General features: G+C 35.1%; 1 protein-coding gene across 1 annotated transcript in view; it reads right to left on the bottom strand.

Moving 5' to 3' along the window:
* The window catches only part of IREB2 (iron responsive element binding protein 2), a 53,404-nt gene that overhangs the window by 19,102 nt on the left and 16,104 nt on the right, over positions 1-18,198 (bottom strand). Inside the window, exons 3-8 of the mRNA XM_059912666.1 lie at positions 8,327-8,492; positions 6,776-6,913; positions 5,659-5,877; positions 3,233-3,302; positions 2,551-2,734; positions 1,578-1,717 (exon numbers count right to left, since the gene is read on the bottom strand). Coding sequence (XP_059768649.1) covers positions 1,578-1,717; positions 2,551-2,734; positions 3,233-3,302; positions 5,659-5,877; positions 6,776-6,913; positions 8,327-8,492 — 917 coding nt within the window. The remainder of the gene's footprint in view (positions 1-1,577; positions 1,718-2,550; positions 2,735-3,232; positions 3,303-5,658; positions 5,878-6,775; positions 6,914-8,326; positions 8,493-18,198) is intronic.

The raw sequence follows: 18,198 nt of genomic DNA, 5'->3' as shown, positions 1-18,198 counted from the left end.
AGCTCTAACATTTTATAAGTGCTAAGGATCACTTAATCCAAACGTTTTATAGATGCAGAAACTCAACCCTAAAAGAAAGATGTTTCCTAATTTTCACTGTTTTATTTTTGAGGATAAGAGCAATACAGATTAGATACAGCAAGCCAAATGCTGCTTTCCCCAAATTAATGAGGTACCACAATATACATTTTGAAAAACAATATATGATTAATCCTACAAAGATCATGAATAAAACAGGACCTCAAATATGGGACAAAATAATCAAAAAGGTACACCTACATAATAGATTTAATTTTTGCATCAATAAGCCAAAATGTCAAAAGTATATGTAGAACATTGTTAAGAAAAAATATAGCTGGAGGAATCTAAAAAGCACCGTTAATTTTCAGGATGTGTGAAGGAAAAGAATTGATTTTTCTAAAATTATAATGGGATATTCCTTTTCCTTTAGGAATAATCCTTCAATTCTCTAACTTCTTGATCTTTTGGTACCACACACTGAATCAATCATTTCTGCAAGACGTCAATTTTTTTTCTAATTAGGGAAGAGGGATCAATACTAAATGGTGAGAGGGAGGCAATACCATTTACTTTCCCTGCGGAGTATTCTAAAAGCCTTCAGACCAGTAATCTAACCGAAAATGCTGAGATGCTAGGATCCAAATTGGAATTATTCGTGGAACATTTCCCAGGTTCATTCATTTAACGAAATGGGACTTAATCATTACAATAAAGTTAGTGAAAACTAGAAATTTAGGATGGAGAGTTACAAATTATTGTCTTTAGGAAACCCTACAGTATATATATTAAATGTATGCAGCCAATATTTTAAAAATTCAGAGAAAAAATTTCTATATAATACTTTTACCATTTCTTTTTATTTTTAATTGAAGTATAGTGGATTTACAATGTTGTGTTAGTTTCAGGTGTACAGCAGAGTGACATTTTTTTTTAAAATGTTAAAATAGCCAATAGAAAAATTTGACACTACCACATTTTTACAGCCTATATTTTTTAAAGTACTATCTAATACAGTAATAGTTTTCAGGGGACAAATGATTCAAATAAGTGTTAAAGGAGATGCAATTAGACATTTCCTAAATACGATTTTTTTTTTTTTTTAAATTCACGAAGGCAACAAACATTCACTGAGGCAATAAGGCATAATGGTTAAGAGCATGGACTTAAGAACCCGACTGCCTGGGTGGGAAACCTTGTTCTACACTGACCATTCAGCCCTATGACCCTCTGGTTAAGTCATTAAACCTTACTGTGTCTCAGTTTTCACAGAATTAAAATAAGGATGGTAACAGTAACAATCTCATAGGCTTGTAATGAGGAATAAATGAGTTAACATGTCAAGCGAACAACGACACAACAAACTGTTTTGTACTTACTAGTATAAAGGGTTAAATTTTGCTATTATTACTATGAATGATAACTATGATGAAATAGCTAATAACATCAGAGTGCTGAGGATGAGGTGATGAACCCAAATCCCTGCTCTTATGGGGCTCTTCTACTTACAAAAAAAATCATATCCAGTAAGTTATACAGCTAGCAAAATTTTAACTTACCTTTGTAATGCCAAGAACAACATCTATGGATGTAACAAAAGGATTCGATGAGCCAGTTAATTCACATCCAACCACCTCTGGTAAAGTAAGAGAAGCTGGCAGACCAAGCATAACTGCTTCTGTTTCAATACCTCCAACCCCTAATGTAATAAAGATAGGTATATGAGTATAGCACATTTAAAGATAATTTATCTTTCTAACATCTAAATCTCTAGGTGTTTCACGAGCTTGTCTTACACAGTACCTTGCACAGAACTGCTATAATGCTATTACTGTAGATATGGAACTCAAGTCTTCTCAAAAGAATGACTCCACTCACATGGTTGAAAAAAACTGATTTTTACCTTTATTTTAAATTCAGAAAACATTTAGTATCTATTATGCTAGGTACTATGCTATGCTCAAGATACAGTATGAATAGAACCCAGCCCCTGTCAACCTCAAGAAGCTCAGTCTAATGATAAAGACAAAAAGCCAACAATTATAGCACTCTGTAAAAGAGTACATGCACTCTGCCAGAGGGAATAGCTGATGCAAAGCCATGACGTGTAATAGCACAGCCCACTCAGGGAAATAAAAGATGTATTTGGGTAAATGGCTAAAGAGGCAACAGGTTGTGAAGGGCCCTATAAAAAACATGAAGAAATTTGGATTTACAAAGAATGCTAGGAGAAGCCACTGAAGGACTTTAAATAAGGGAGTAAGCACATCACCTTCATAGACATCATCATCATCACTAAACACTCCACAAATGGTAGTGCTGTGCTGGGCACGGTCCACATTTCTTTTCATAAATTCTCTCTTATACCACACTGTCCACAAACACTTGAATTAAGATTTACTTTTGTTGCTGCTGTTATAGGTGAAAAAACAGCCTCATAGAGGCTATAAAGACCCTGCTATTTATGTTCTTTTATAAATTTCCTGACATCCTCTCCCCAAAAGAATTAAATATATTTAGTCATTTACTTACCCCACCCCAGAATCCCCAAACCATTCACCATGGTTATATGAGAATCTGTGCCAACGACACTGTCCGGAAAGAGGAGGTCCTTTTCTTCAAAAACCACTCTCGACAAATACTCTAAGTTTACTTGATGAGCCATTCCAGTTCCAGGAGGGATTACAGCCACATTCTTAAAAACTCTTGAACTCCACTATATTTTATTTAAATTTAAGAAATCCAACTGTTAGCATATATCTGAATTTGCCTCATAATCAACATATAAATAAATACTGACACTAAAAATATTTTACCAATGTTCATCATGGTCAAAGTTTACAGTACATAAAAACAAATACACAGATACTAAACCTAAATATATTCATTTTGCAAATTATTAAAACAAAATTAAGTCAAAGAAAAATGTTCTAATAGTCCAGATAAACAGTAGCTTTCAACTACATTCCAAGGATTCTCAGGGATGGGAAAAGGGGTAGGCCCAAGTAGAAGACCCTCCAAGCTCACTTGAATTAGAGCCACTGTTTTTAATATTTTGTTATACACTAGGGTTTCTGATTAAGATTTTATTTGAAGGAAAAAAAGTAAAAAAGGGTTCTACTGCCAGTGTTTAAAAACTTCTAAAGATATAAAAATCAAACCTTTCAATATTTCATAAACTCCTATTAAAAAATTTCCCCCAAATCATTTATACCTTGAAAAATTGAAGCCTCTCTCGATTTCTGCCAAATTCTACTTCTTGATTTTTTAATACTGTTTCAGGTCTAAAAAGAAGAAGAACTGGCATTAAATATATGTATTACAGAAAAGACTTGCCTTGTTTCTAAGTCTACATATTTAAAAAATTCTGGGAATAGCAGTTTACTAGACTTCTCAGAATCAGTTATTTTCTTTTCAACAAGGAAGCTCTGCTTTAAGTAACACTAGAAAGCTACTGCAAGGACTTTATTATTTAAGCCATGGTCCACACCAGTGTCCCAAACTGTACTTAACATGTATCACTGTGAGATTTGGCTAAAATATTAAAAGTAGCATGGTAACCTTTGTTGGATTTTCCACTGCAAGGAAAAAGAAGGGTTGTAGCTTAATGAAAAATAAGCATGTACATCTCCACCCACTTAACTCTTGTATCAGTTAAACTAGGAGATGCTTGTTGATTATCACAATGTAGCAATGACAAACAACTCAACGTCACTTTATAGTTTAAAAAGAGCTTTTGGTAAAAATTTTATATTCATCTCACCCAAAATGGAAGGTTCTATTTTATATAAAGTAGTATTTTACTTTATATGGATTATAAATATATTTTACATGAATTATGTAAACTAAGAGATAAAAACAATTCACTGCCAAGCAGTAAACATAGTGCCATTTTTAGGAAGCTATTTTTATCTAATGGATATTTTAAAAAAAATTATTTCTAACAGCTTTAAGTTGTTTATTTCACTTGCCAGCTGGTGATTTAAGTGTTGACTAGAATATCAATATAACTTAAATTATACATGTCCTCCAGGGTCCAGATAATTATAGTTGTTTGTCAACTTTTTTAAAAAAAACAAAGATTAATAATTCATTGCTGAGTGATCATTTGAAGCCATAGCACATCTTAATGAGATTTTTCTTAGGACCTCAGGGAACATAGCTTTCTAGAGCCACTCCAATTATCTTACCTTTTCATAGTATATATAGCTACAAAGTACCACACAAACATTTATTAGCTCATAACCTGACTTCAAATCAGGCAGTGATTTCAAGTGCCAAATGTATGCTCTCAACTCTCTATCCCTCAATTTCTTGTCTGACTCTATAATTAATACTTCACTGATGCATTAAAGCACATGAAAGAGTTACTATTTTCATACAACCAGGGACTATAACATATCTGATCTTAATACTTTGTAATTTAGAGTCAAAATTGAGGGGAAATGTTACACCAGATTGGATTTTTAGAAATAAAAACTTACCATCTTAGCACTTCATACCAGTTATAAAAAGATACCCAAGAAAATCAGTGATTTTTTGAATCAATAAATCTTCCTTTTCAGGAAATTAATTTCTAAATAAGAAGAGAAATTAATCTCAAAATTCAACATGTCCCTAACAATCAGGACAGCCAGGTAGGGAATAAGGAGTACTTACATAAATGTAAAACTGTCATGATTTGATGGCAAAGGACCCACAGATTATATTGAATTCTTAGAAAGCAAGAGCACCTAAGGTCACTTATAACCTGAGGCTTTACAGCTATACTGAGCACAAAATTTACAACTACCCAGAATTTAAAAGATCCAAATTAGGGACAAATGAACTAATATATTATTTGGTACTTATGATGAAACATGTGTTGATATTATTCTTAGCTAGCCTAAATCTTAAATGTGTTAAATTTTTTTCAATTTGAAAAAGTGTAAGTCATTTTTAACTCACCTTTAAAACACTTGACAGTCTAGTAAACAATGGGATAAACAACATAACTCTCTTAAAGTAAGACTAAGACTTTGGAAACTTTATAGCATATAAAAATTCAAATTATACAACTCTTTTTTTTATTTTGAAAAATTACCTATTAGGAAATTTAACCAACTCTTAAGAACGGGATTCTTTTCCAGGCAGGTTTACTACTTTCCAGGGTACCATATAGGAAATTGCTTATCTAAAAGGGCTTATTAAGTTTATAACATATGATAATGATAATATTCTTAACATAGAGGTCTCAATGCAATAAGAAAGAACAAGAAATCTCCTAATAGGAAAATAAAGCTAAAAATATAAATAGAGATTTCATAAAAGGAATCTGAATGAATAATGAGCATGTGAATGGTATAAATTCACTAAAATAAAAAATTTACAGTTCAAGATAATTTTCTGTCTATATTAGTTACAAAAATTAAATATATTTATAGAAAATTCTTAAGAAAAGTTTTCTTCGAAGGAACAGAAATAAATCATGGTATTTAGAGACTACCATTTTAATTAACTTTGCCTCTTTCAGTACAATAGGAAGCACAGTTAAATATGAAGGCAATGTAATAGGAATTAGGAGGGGAAGGAGAATAAACGTGATTTCCTTAACTGAAAAATAATCTGGTACTAATAAATATTTTTAAAAACATCTCATACTCAGGCACTGGTTGCAAATGAAAAGGACATAGAATGGGTGTATTTTCGATCTGCGAAGAAAATCTTCCTGAGTTTCGGCCTAGTTCTCCAGAATCACACGATCCTCGGCACGTAGTCTGGCCTCTGCAGGGAAGCTTCTTAGGCTGCACTCTAAGTGGAGAAAGCTTTCCTGCTTTCTGTAGGTCACCACCGCCAGGATTTGGAGCATTCTGTATTGCACTATCGTTCCAAAAAAGGAAACAAAATAAAACCATTTAAAAGTTACAGAAATTTAGCTCTTCAAAAAGCACACAACAGCAATGCTATCTGGAAGTAACAACTGAATGTTATTTAAAGGTTAATATATCATTTATTTCAGGTTTCAAAAGCAAATCTCAGATTACCAAAAAAAAAAAAAAAGTTGATTTATATAAATTTATGGAGATTAAAAAAAAATTGTAAGTGCCACTAAAATCATTTTCATATAGTAACTTTTGGCAAGTAGCAAAATCGATTTTTTTTCCCATCTAATAACTTAAAAGAAGTTCAGAGCCATCGTTTAATCTAGAGGGCAAAGGCTGTCACAGGTTTTAATAAATTGTAGCCTTATTCCATTACTCCAGGAAATGTAAAAAGAAAGCTAGTACATGAAAACAGAATAATGTCTTCTCTAGTTTGACTTTGGTCAAAAGGACCTTTTAAATATAAGAAATTTATTTCAGTGAAAGGAAAATACAGCTGTAGTAAGCTCAGTGTTTTCAATCACCAATTTAGACATTAAAGGCTCACATCTTTAAATTCTCTCTGGAAGTTAAAAAACAAAAAGGAAATGAAGCCTTAATTCAGATATTCACGCCAAAAAGCAGGTTCTAGGCTCACACATATCTATAAAAGATGGCAGCAGAAATATACAAACATGAAAATCACTTTAAATTTAGACTGAGTTAAAAAGAAAATTCAACAATACATAAAAGTTTTCACCAGTTTTTCTTTTTGTACATTAGTCAATACTAACTGTAGCAAACTTTACTCTGGCACAAATTCTCTCTATTCCCTTTCTTCTATACCACACACTCCCAGTGGACTGGCTGCCAGTCAACGTGTGTGGCTGTCTTTATAAATATGTGTATTAAAGTACCATTTGTTGAAGTCAATTTGTAAAGAATGATCAACCGTGAGATCTGTTGGACAGGCAGGATGGACTTTCTTAGGGTCACCTCCAAGAGTTTTCACTGCCTCCCTCATAGCAGCAAAATCCACCATTGCCGGTATTCCACTAAAAAATAAAGAATGATCAACTTCTAATTCTTCTTTTATATATGCTCAAATGATCAATATGCATTTTTAAATTTAAAAAGTATCCCTTTTTAATTTGCATTCATGTTTGATAATGTACAGGTTATCCAAAGTTAGATGTATCCTGGTTTAATGAGAATATTAAATATTATCTGAGAATTTGAGGGCTCAAAGGTAGATGTGCCAAAAATACAACAGATGATTTTTAGAGGCATAAGAGAACGTCAAGGAAAATGCCTATGGAATTCTTTCTCTTGCCTTAAATTTTAAGATACCCCTCCCTTTTCCCCAGCTCCAGCCCCTTCACTCCCAGTGCCTTCTTGTCTCCAAAGTTATCCACTAAATATATGGATATATAGATGGATCTATATCTATATATCTATATCTACATATGTATCTCCAGCCAACTATATAAGAAGCATTTACCAAATGCCTTCAATGTGCTAGATACCAATGGTATAAGGCCAAGTAAGGGAGAGTAACTGTTCTCAAGGAATTTGTAGGGAAGATAAAGTAGCAATTATAGAATAGTATTGTAAGTACTACAGTAGCAGCATATACAGGGTACACAGAGCAGAAGCTTACAAACCAGATTTAGGTGGGTGGGTGAAGGGGATGTTCTTATTTGCCTAGCTAAGTTCTACACCTCCTTCAAAACTCAGCTAAAGGTTAATTCTTCCAATAAGTAATCCCTGGACACACAGATTAGGCAGAATCTTTCAAGCTATGGTAAAGACTTTATTCTAAGTGTAATGGAAGCCAATTGGAGAATAGGGGAGTGATATGACCTTGATTAACATCTTTTCACCAAGTCACTTCACCTACTGTGAAAAGACAAGACTGTACATTCCAAGTATGGAAGCAGGGATACCAGCTAACAGAGTGCTATAGTTACAGTCCAGGTAAGTGAGAATGGGGCTAGAATCAGGATGACTGTGGTGGAGTTGGATTCAGGATATGTATATTTCAAAGGTAGAGTTGACAGAACCTGCTGATAGACTGGATTATGTATGAAGGAGAGGAACCAAGGTTAACTCCTAGAGTTTTGCTCTAAACAAACAGGAGACTACAGCGCCATTCAATATGACAGAAAAAACTTGGAAAGGAATACATGAGGGGGGCTGAGCAATGAAGTTTTGGATATGTTAAGACTGAGAAGTCTACTGGCTACGTGGAGATGACAAGTAGGCAGTTAGATAAAAGTAGTTTTAAAATAAATGGTACAAAAAAAAAGTGCCTAATTTTTAACAAATGGCTTCAGTTTAGAAAAAGCAACTTTTTAAATTTATAAACTAATCTTCACAATTAAAAAACAAGAGAGCCATCATGGAGTCTGAATTTTAAAAAGCGAACACTCTGAAAATTCATCATGAAAAATAAACCTATCACTCACGTAAAATCTTGAAGAAGAACACGGGCAGGGAAAAAGGGCACTTCAACATTGCTTTGTTTGGTTTTCCAGTCTAAAATGTTCATAACATCTTCCCTTTTCATTAAAAAGCCATCACAATTTCGCACAGCAGCTTCCAACAGGACCCGTATTGAGTAAGGCAGAACATCTGATTCAAGAGAAAATATTACTATTAATAAGGGAATAATCATAACTACATATTGTAAAAATTACAATAGCAAAATGATAAAGACACAGATGCTTTGTTTTCTCAATTAAAAAAATTTTAGTCTAGTCAATAAGCAACAAGGATTTGCTGTATAGCATAGGGAATTATATTCAATATCTTGTAATAACCTATATGGAATATAATCTGAAAAATATATATATAACTGAATCACTCTGTGTACACCTGAAACAAAATATTGTAAATTAACTATATTTCAATATAAAAAAAATTTTTAGTCTAGTAAACAGGGAGTGAAACACCATTCTTGTTAATACCAGGCTTTCTATAAATTTGACTTTCCTGTATGTAAGCTGAGGTCCTGAAAAAGCAGAGATAAAACCTTCACCTAAACTTTAATAGAATGAAAAATTAATTAATTAATTTAAAAAAAAACTTCACACAACAGCTGTACTGACTTGGGCATATGAGACTGACAAGTACTTAACATTCAGGGAAATCACGGGAAAACACAGGAAAACTGAAAAGCACAGAAAATTAGAATTAAATACAATAATGAAAACATCCCAATTATGACAAAAAATGTTTAAATTGTGTAAAAGTTTGTAATAAATTTAAAGGATTTCCATCAAAAATAGTTAAGGTTTAAAAATAAACCAGGGTGCTTAGGTGAATAAAATTCATTTCACGAAAATTGTCATTAACTCTTGATTACCAGTTTAAGGAGAGAAATAGATTTCAATATTTTAAAATTTTTTGATCCTATTAAATTCTCACACTGGATTTTGCCACGAAGAAGTATTTCCTTAGGACTTAAATGGAAGACTGAATCAGTATGAAATTAGCTAAGTCATGGTAACCCACATAATAGATTACTATGCAGCTGTTTAAAGGAATGATGATCTCTGCATGCTGATAAGAAGTGATCTCCAGGGCTTCCCTGGTGGCGCAGTGGTTAGGAACCTGCCTGCCAACACAGGGGACATGGGTTCGAAACCCTGGTCCAGGAAGATCCCACATGCCGCAGAACAACTAAGCCCATGTGCCACAACTGCTGAAGCCCGCGCATCTAGAGCCCGTGCTCCGCAACAAGAGAAGCCCGCGCACTGCAACCAAGAGTAGCCCCCGCTCGCCGCAACTAGAGAAAGCCCATGCCCAGCAACGAAGACCCAGAGCAGCCAAAAAAATAAATAAATAAATAAAATAAAAAAGAAGTGATCTCGGGGCTTCCCGGGTGGCGCATTGGTTGAGAGTCTGCCTGCCAGTGCAGGGGACACGGGTTCGCGCCCTGGTCTGGGAGGATCCCGCATGCCGCGGAGCGGCTAGGCCCATGAGCCACGGTTACTGAGCCTGCGAACCTGCGCGTCTGGAGCCTGTGCTCCGCAACGGGAGAGGCCCGCGCACGGAAACGAGGACCCAGCACGGCCATAAATAAATAAAAATAAATATTAAAAAAAAAAAAAAAAAAAGAAGTGATCTCCAGACTGTACCATTAAGAGAGAAAGCAATGCAAAACAATATTTATAGTATATACCTTTACAGTAAGAAAGGGAGTAAAAAAAATATGTATAAGAATATGTACTATTATATATTAAATATAAAATTAAAAACTATAATTTTAAATATATTAAATATATAATTTAAAATACTATATATTAAATATACAATAATATATACTCCCCCCCCCAAGAAAGAACAATGAAAGGATAAAATAAAAAACTTAGTATATATGCCATACAGTATTTTGGTTGTATCTCCCTAGCAGGATATATACTAAGGGCAAAAAGATCCACAAAGAAAACAAATTATGTTCAGTCATTAGTACTGATATTGTAGTTTCGAAATTGTCATATATACAATAAGAAGAAAGCAAAAAGTACTTCTGTTACTATGGTTGGGAACCAAGATTTAAGAGTAATGACGTACAAGTATAAAATCAGAGTAGCTAAGTTTAAAAAAAACCTTACATTTCAATAGGTATCATCAGTACAAACTCATGATTTTTCTCTTTCTAAAAAATATGTACGTATTTCCTATCTCTGATCAGTGAAAATGCCTAAAATATGACAATCCAATAGTACTGAACCACTAGCAACTCAGGTTGATGTTTCTAAATACTATTTCCCATTTTTAAAAAAACAGAGTTCCTTGGAGAAATGGTTAATTCCGTATTTGGGGAAGGATATGCACAAAATGAGCCTGGAACATCCTGTGTCAGAAACCAAAGAAGTTATCAAAGACTAATGGGGACACTAATGGATCAATCTGAGCAACAAAATGAATAATGACTATAATACACTAAAATATATCATATATATAAATAGCCCTTAGTTCATAATGACTCTTTTGCTACAGAAACTCGTTACTCTGAAAACTCACAAATAAAGGGGGGAAAATCAATCATTAATCTTGTCTTTCCTGATTTCAAGTGACAAAACAGTAAAGAGGAGAAAGTTCCTCGTAATAGCAGAATTACAGCTAATAAATGTAGAAGGGCAGTGATATAATTAGAAAAATCACCAATGTGCAGCACCTAATGAAATAATGGATCTGTACAATGATCATAAGTGGATGCTAAAATCCTGAGGTGATAATATGAATGGGGAACTTATAATGGATGGATCAAGCTGAGAACAACTATACCCAACTCAGCATCACCAAAAGTAGGACATTATAGATATTATTTGCCTCCTGATGAAATAGGAAATATAAGCTAGGAGATGTTCTTTGCAAAAATAAATACATATATAAATAAACCTGAATCTAATCAAACATCCAGCTCTAACTTCTAGATAACAAGAAATATGGGGGATAGTACAACAATAAAATAAAACCATGAAGAAGCAATCAAATCCAGAATGTGGTACATTCTACAGAACAAAGAACCTGATTTCTTCCAAATAAAAATGGCATGGAAAAAGGAGAGAGGATGAATATTATAGATTAAAAGAGATTTAAAAGACAAAAAGACCAAATGCTACATGTGGATCCTATCTGGATACCGTGTGAACAAACCAACTGAATAAATGTATTTTTGAGACAACCAGAGAAATCTGAACTTGGACTGGGTTTTACATCATATTAAGGAATTACTGTTAATTTTGTTAGTTATAAGAAGTCCTTTTGTACATCAGAGATGTATACTGGAGTACATTTACAAATTTAAAAAATGGTGGAATATTTGAAACAAAAGATTGACAAAATGTTGATAACTAGCTGACAAATACATGGTGGGTTATTATACTATTCTCTCCCTACTTTTATGCTTGAAAATTTTAACACACACAAATTGAAGATTAATGAAGTTGTAAGTAAAGAGGATAAAGGACTACATAATCAGAAATACTAGATTCAAAGCCAGTATTTGCTATTTACAATAGGTATGACCTTTGGAAAGCAACTCAAGTTGATGCATTTTCTCATTTAAATTGGGAATGCCAGCTACCTAACATATGTGAAGAATATCTTACCTCAGCATCTATCTAGTACATGTAAAACCCTCAAACAAACATATTATGACAAACAGTAGGTACTTAACAAATATTAGTTTCCATTCTTACCTCAATGAAAAACATAATGAAGCCCCCAAAACCAAGAGGAATGACAGGGGGGACATTTTTTTTTTAACAGAACATTTGGAAATGATGAGAAGTAAAATATTATCCCAGAAGCAAACACAAAATTAACTTTGGTTAATTATTCTGGAAAAACAATCTCAGGAATATTTTTTGTTTTAAATATCTTCATAAAAAGCATTTTGTCAGATTTCTAGTAAAATATGGTAAAATAAACACCAGTAATTATCTCCACTCTCTCCTGCAACCCACTAAGATAATAGTAAAGAAATAAAAAAATTATAAACTCACAAGAACAAAGGAAGAAACAGAAGCAAAACTAACAAAATTTTGGAAAATAGTCCTTGGTTGACTGGTAATGGACTGAGCAGAATAGAGAAAGCTGAAACTAAATGTTTACATAGGGGAAAGGCAATCAGAAACAAAGACTAGGAATCAGGATAGCCTGCAATTTCTTAAGAGGAGTGTAAGAAACTAGAATGCAATGTAACAATACCTTCAAAATTCCAAGAGAAAATAATTTCCAACCTAGAAATCTGTAAACAGGTAAACTATCAATTAATCAGGCAACATCTCAAAAATTTACTTCTCAGGCACCCTTTCTTAGGAAGCTACTGGGATATGTTCTATAAAACAAGGAAGTAAGTGGAAAATAAAAAATCATGAAATCTAGGAAATAGTCTCTGACACAGGAAAGCGCAGAGACTCTTCTAGGGCAACACCGTGTAAACCACAGTGCAATAGAAGATGGAGTCCAGATGGTATGCTGCTAAGAGAAGGGAAAAAAATTAATTGATAGATTACCTGATTATACCAGAAGGAGTTTAGTTCTTTTGGAGAGTTTGGAGATGAAGTATTGATAAAGACATAGAAAACTAAGCAAACAAAAAAAAACAGTCATTAATTCCAGAAAAAAAATACAAAGTTGCAAGAGAAACGAGATGCAATCATCATTTACTACATGGATTGGCTGAGAATATTTACAGTCATAATATAAGCACTGAACATTGATTTAACCAAAAATTATAACTATACTAGGAAGAGGTACATGGGATATATGTAAGGGAGAAGGAAAGCGCCAAATTCTCATTTTCCATAGTAAAAAGTAAAGTCTAAAATGGAAAAATCAAGAAACAGCTGTATAAGCAAGGCTATTTAATAATATGGAGGACATTACCAAAACAAATAGCCAAAAGAATTAAAAATAAGTATTCTCTGCAGAGTAGAAATTTGGGGCAGGGTTACTCTTTTGGTTATAATTTCGGTGGTCTTACTGTTTTTTAACTCTATCATTTGAAAATTAATATTAAATTAAAAAGCAATATCAGATAAGAGTGTGCTAAGAAAAAAAGACTCACAAATGTTAACTGGACATTTTGTCACTAAGGAGCACTAACTTGCAGATCTGTCTAATTTCATAATAACTACTAGAGGCCTACAGCAAGGGAAGATGCAAATAAACACCCTCTCCCCCAAACAAAAACAATTTATTTCTTATTTCTCTCTGTGGTAGCCAGCCTCCAAGATGATACCAGTAATCTTCACCTCCTGGCATTCATGCTCTCACATAACCTACACTGAAGATCAGTTGTTTTTATTACCAAGAGTATGGCAGAAATGACAGTGGAGGACTTTCTTCCTCTCTCTCTCTCTTTCTTTCATTGAAGTATAGTTGATTTACACTGTTGTGTGAGTTTCCGGTATACAGCAAAGTGACTCAGATATAGATATAGATGTATTTCTCATTATGGTTTATTACAAGATATTGAATCTAGCTCCCTGTGCTATACAGTAGGTGCTTGTTGTTTATCTATTTTATATATAGTAGTACATATCTGCTAATCCCAAACTCCTAATTTATCCCTCTCCCCTGCCCTTTCCCCAATGGTAACCATAAGTTTGTTTTCTATGTCTGTGAGTCTATTTGTTTTGTAAAAAAGTTCATTTGTATCATTCTTTTAGATTCTACATATAAGTGATAACATACTGTATTTGTCTTTCTCTGTCTTACTTCACTTAGTATGATACTTTCTAGGTCCATGACAGTGTGTGACTTCTAAGGCTAGGTTATAAAAGTATTCCAGCATTAGCCTTCCTCTCTCAGACTGCTCACTCTGGGAGAAGCTGGCAGCCTGTTACAAGGAAAATCAAGCAGCACTGATGAGAGGCTCATGTGGAGCAAAACTGAGGCCTCTGTGCCAACAGCAAGCACTGACTTGCCAGCCATGTGTGAATGGGCCGCATTAGAAGCAGATCCTCTAGCTCCAGTCAGGCCTTCGGATGACTGCAGCCCCAACTAACCCCTGTTGTAACCTCATGAGAGATCCTGAGCCAGAACTATTCAACTAAGCCATCTTCCAATTCCTGACCCACAGAAACTGTGAGATAATAAATGTTTACTAATGCTTTAACCACAAAGCTTTTGGTTTAATGTATTACGTAGTGAGGGAAAACTAACACAATTCTCTTCCTCAACTTTTTAAACAGTAACGTCTACAGTTATTTACTTAGGATCTACTAAGGAGAAAATATCAATGTGTTTTACCTACATTATCTCATTTAATCCTTAAAGTAAATCTATAGGTAGATACTCCAGAGCCCTAACAGTAGAGAATAAGCTAGCAGGTGTGGAAAAATGGACACATGTGCTCTAGTTTGTTTTTAGCAATATTAATTCCATATCCCCACTCTGGATCAGGCACAAAGTTCACCAAGGCCCTTAATCTCTTTCTTCTTCCCTATTCTCCCTATGGCCCCCCACCACATACTATCTCATGCTCCAATTATACCATCGTAAAAGTTCCTTCTCCAAACCTCTCTGATCCCCATTTTCACACCTGTTCTTCAACACCATGAGAACTTACTTTCTCCCTTATCCATCAGCACCTGCTTGTCTGTACCTCCCCTCACATAAGCAGTTTAGGTTCTATGTGGTCAAATCTCTCGTTTCCCCAAACTGTACACTTTTTCCCCTTTGTTCTTTTATCCTATCTGTCCATCAAAACACCAAAACACCAACCTGTTTTGTCCTTTCAGTTGGTGAACCCCACATCACTTTCCCACTTATGAAGAACTGTTCTTTCTTTTTAAAAAGAACTTCATTGAGGCATATTTTACACATAATTCACCCTTTCCAAGGATACAATTCAATGATTTTTTTTTTAGCAAATTTACCAAGTTGTACAATCAGCACCATAAATCAGTTTTAGAATATTTCATCACTTAATTAGATTCCTCATGCCCATCTGCTGTTAATCCCTGTCCTCTCCTTGCCCACACCTGGAAACTACTGATCTACTCTGTCTCTATAGGTTTGTCTTTTCTGGATATTTCATACAAATGGAATCATCCAATAAGGTCTCCTGTGGCTGGCTTATTTCACTGAGCATGCTTTTGAGGTCTGTCCATGTTGTAGCATGTATCTATAGTTAATTTCTTTTTATTGCTTAAGAGTATTCCATTGTATGGCTATCCCAAATTTTGTCTATCCATTCACCCAGTGAAGGACATCTAGATTGTTTCAAATTTTCAGCTATTATGAATAATGCTGCTGAGATGATTCATTTGCCAATCTTGGTGTAGAGAACGTTTCTATTTCTCTTGGGTAGATTCCTAAGAATGGAATTGCTGGGTCATATGTTAAATTTATGTTTAATGTTTTAAGAAACTGTCAAACTATTTTCCAAAGTGGCCACACCACTTTACATTCCCACCAGCAGTGTATGAAGTGACTTCATTTCTCCATATCCTTCCCAACATTTGTTATTGTCTGTTTTTTACATAATACCCATTCTAGTGGTTGCGAAGTAGTTCACTGTGGTTTTATTGGTGGTGATGTGTAAAGGAGGAGGAAGGAAAAAACAAATCCCTAAAATATCAACCAGAGAAACTGGTACCAATATAACTACACGATTACAACCTCAGTTGGGTCCTCACCATTCACTCAGAAATTCTACTTTGTTTCTCTGATCTGCTTGTTTTCCCACACTCCACAATAATTCATTCATACTTTCAACTACTCTCCTTAAAATCAAATCTCTATTTGCCTCCTACAGGATCTAGCCCCACTTCCTACCTCCTAGATAAATAAAAACTAATAGTTCCTATCTTCACTTCCTCCTACTTTACACACAAGCCCAGATACCTCTCGATTTATCCTTTTCCCAGTTAAGAAGGCAGCTGTGGACCTCCTCCTCCTAAATGCCAACTTTTATAGGAGCTCCGCATCCAATTCCCAGTGATACATTTTAGGACCCATGAGTCATCAATTCTCTCTCCTTTTTCTGTAATCTGTCCCTCAACTGGATTCTTCCCATCAGCATTTGAAGTCTCTAGCCCCAGTTTCACACACACACACGTGTGTACACACACACACACACACACAGCTTCCAAGTACTATTTTCTTCAAACTCTCAACCAAGTTTTTTGAAAGAGTCACCTATATTCCCAATGTCCACTTTTCTACACATTGCGTTTTATACTTCTACACTTCCATTCACTCTTCAGCCCAGCCCAATCTGATTTCTTAAAATATCAATGAAACAGCTCTAACTAGAGTTTCAATATTCTCTCAACAATACTAAATGGAGCTAACAATTTCCTCCTTCTTGAAATACTCTTTCTACTGGCTTTCACGATACCATTCTCCATGTCTCCAATCTCACATTTCTGCCTTACTTGCAAGCAGAAGCAATGACTGCCTTTGTTCCAGACTATCTTGAAAAAGATGTTAATATAGTGAATAGCCTTGGAAGATAAAGATAGGGTCTCTTTCTGGAGCAAAGGGCAGGCATGCTTACTGTCCATTATAAGAGATTTGGGTTCCCTAAGTCAGACTTCCTTTTCTGTAACACAATCTCTGTGTGCAGGTATTACCTGGCCCTCTTCAACAAATGTTGGTACCAAGCACACTGCTTTGCTATGGGTAATAAACTGTCCATTGTCTCTGATCCAAGAGTTTTGTGTCTTCTGCCAGCATCTATGAAACTGTCAGTTTAACTTACAAGGAGAGTGAAATTTTGGCACTTTTACAGTTCTCAACACTTTCTGGTAGTACTGTTTCGGTTTCCTGGCTGACCTCTACTCCTTTACCTGATCTTTAAATGTAGGAGTTCCTCAGAGTTCATATCTAGGCTTACTTCTTTTCTCACTCCATATCGTCTCCTCTCAGGAGTTTCAACTGATCCTATGGCTTCAATGGACTATCTCTACACCAATAACTCCAAAAGATTTTTCTACAGTCCAGATCTGTCTTCTGAGCTCCAGAACCATGCAGCTAATTGCCTCACAAACATCTCTACTTGAATACTGATATGTTCCCAAACTCACTAGTACCTAAACTGAACTCTGATTTCCCCTCTGCCCCTGTCCCATATCACTACCACCTCTGTGTTCCCTAGCTCAGTAAACGGCACCACCTTCCACCCAGATGCTTATGCCAAAGCATCTAGGCAACATCCTTGACACCTCTTTCATATATCTTTTGAGTTTGTCTACTTCTATCACCACCACCACTAAAACTAGTACAAGCCACCACTATGTCATCTCTCACCCAGATTCTTTAGTTCATCTTTCTATCTCCATAGATGCCCCATACCAGTGGTTTTCAAAGTGTGGTCCCTGGACTCCTGGGGGGCCCTGAAACTCTTTCAGGGAATCTGCAAGGTCAACTAAGACATTATTTGCTTTTTCCACCATTTTGACATATGTGCTGAAGGTTCAGATACAATAGTGGATAAAACTGCTGATGCCTTAGCAGGACTCAAAGCAGTGGCACCAAATTGTACTTGTACTCACTGTATCGTTCATTTTCAGGCAAAATACCAGTTTCACTTAAGAATGTCCTTGGGGGAGGAACCAAGATGGTGGAGTAGAAGGACGTGCTCTCACTCCCTCTTGCGAGAACACCAGAATCACAACTAGCTGCTGGACAATCATCGACAGGAAGACGCTGCAACTCACCAAAAAAGATACCCCACATCCAAAGACAAAGGAGAAGCCACAGTGAGATGGTAGGAGGGGCACAATCAGAGTAAAATCAAATCCCATAACTGGTGGGTGGGTGACTCACAGACTGGCGAACACTTACACCACAGAAGTCCACCCACTGGAGT

The sequence above is a fragment of the Balaenoptera ricei genome, chromosome 2 (assembly GCF_028023285.1).
Source record: "Balaenoptera ricei isolate mBalRic1 chromosome 2, mBalRic1.hap2, whole genome shotgun sequence".
In the NCBI taxonomy this organism is placed as follows: domain Eukaryota; kingdom Metazoa; phylum Chordata; class Mammalia; order Artiodactyla; family Balaenopteridae; genus Balaenoptera; species Balaenoptera ricei.
Note: the sequence above shows the minus strand (reverse complement) of the source record. Positions and strands in the feature narration are given on the sequence as shown.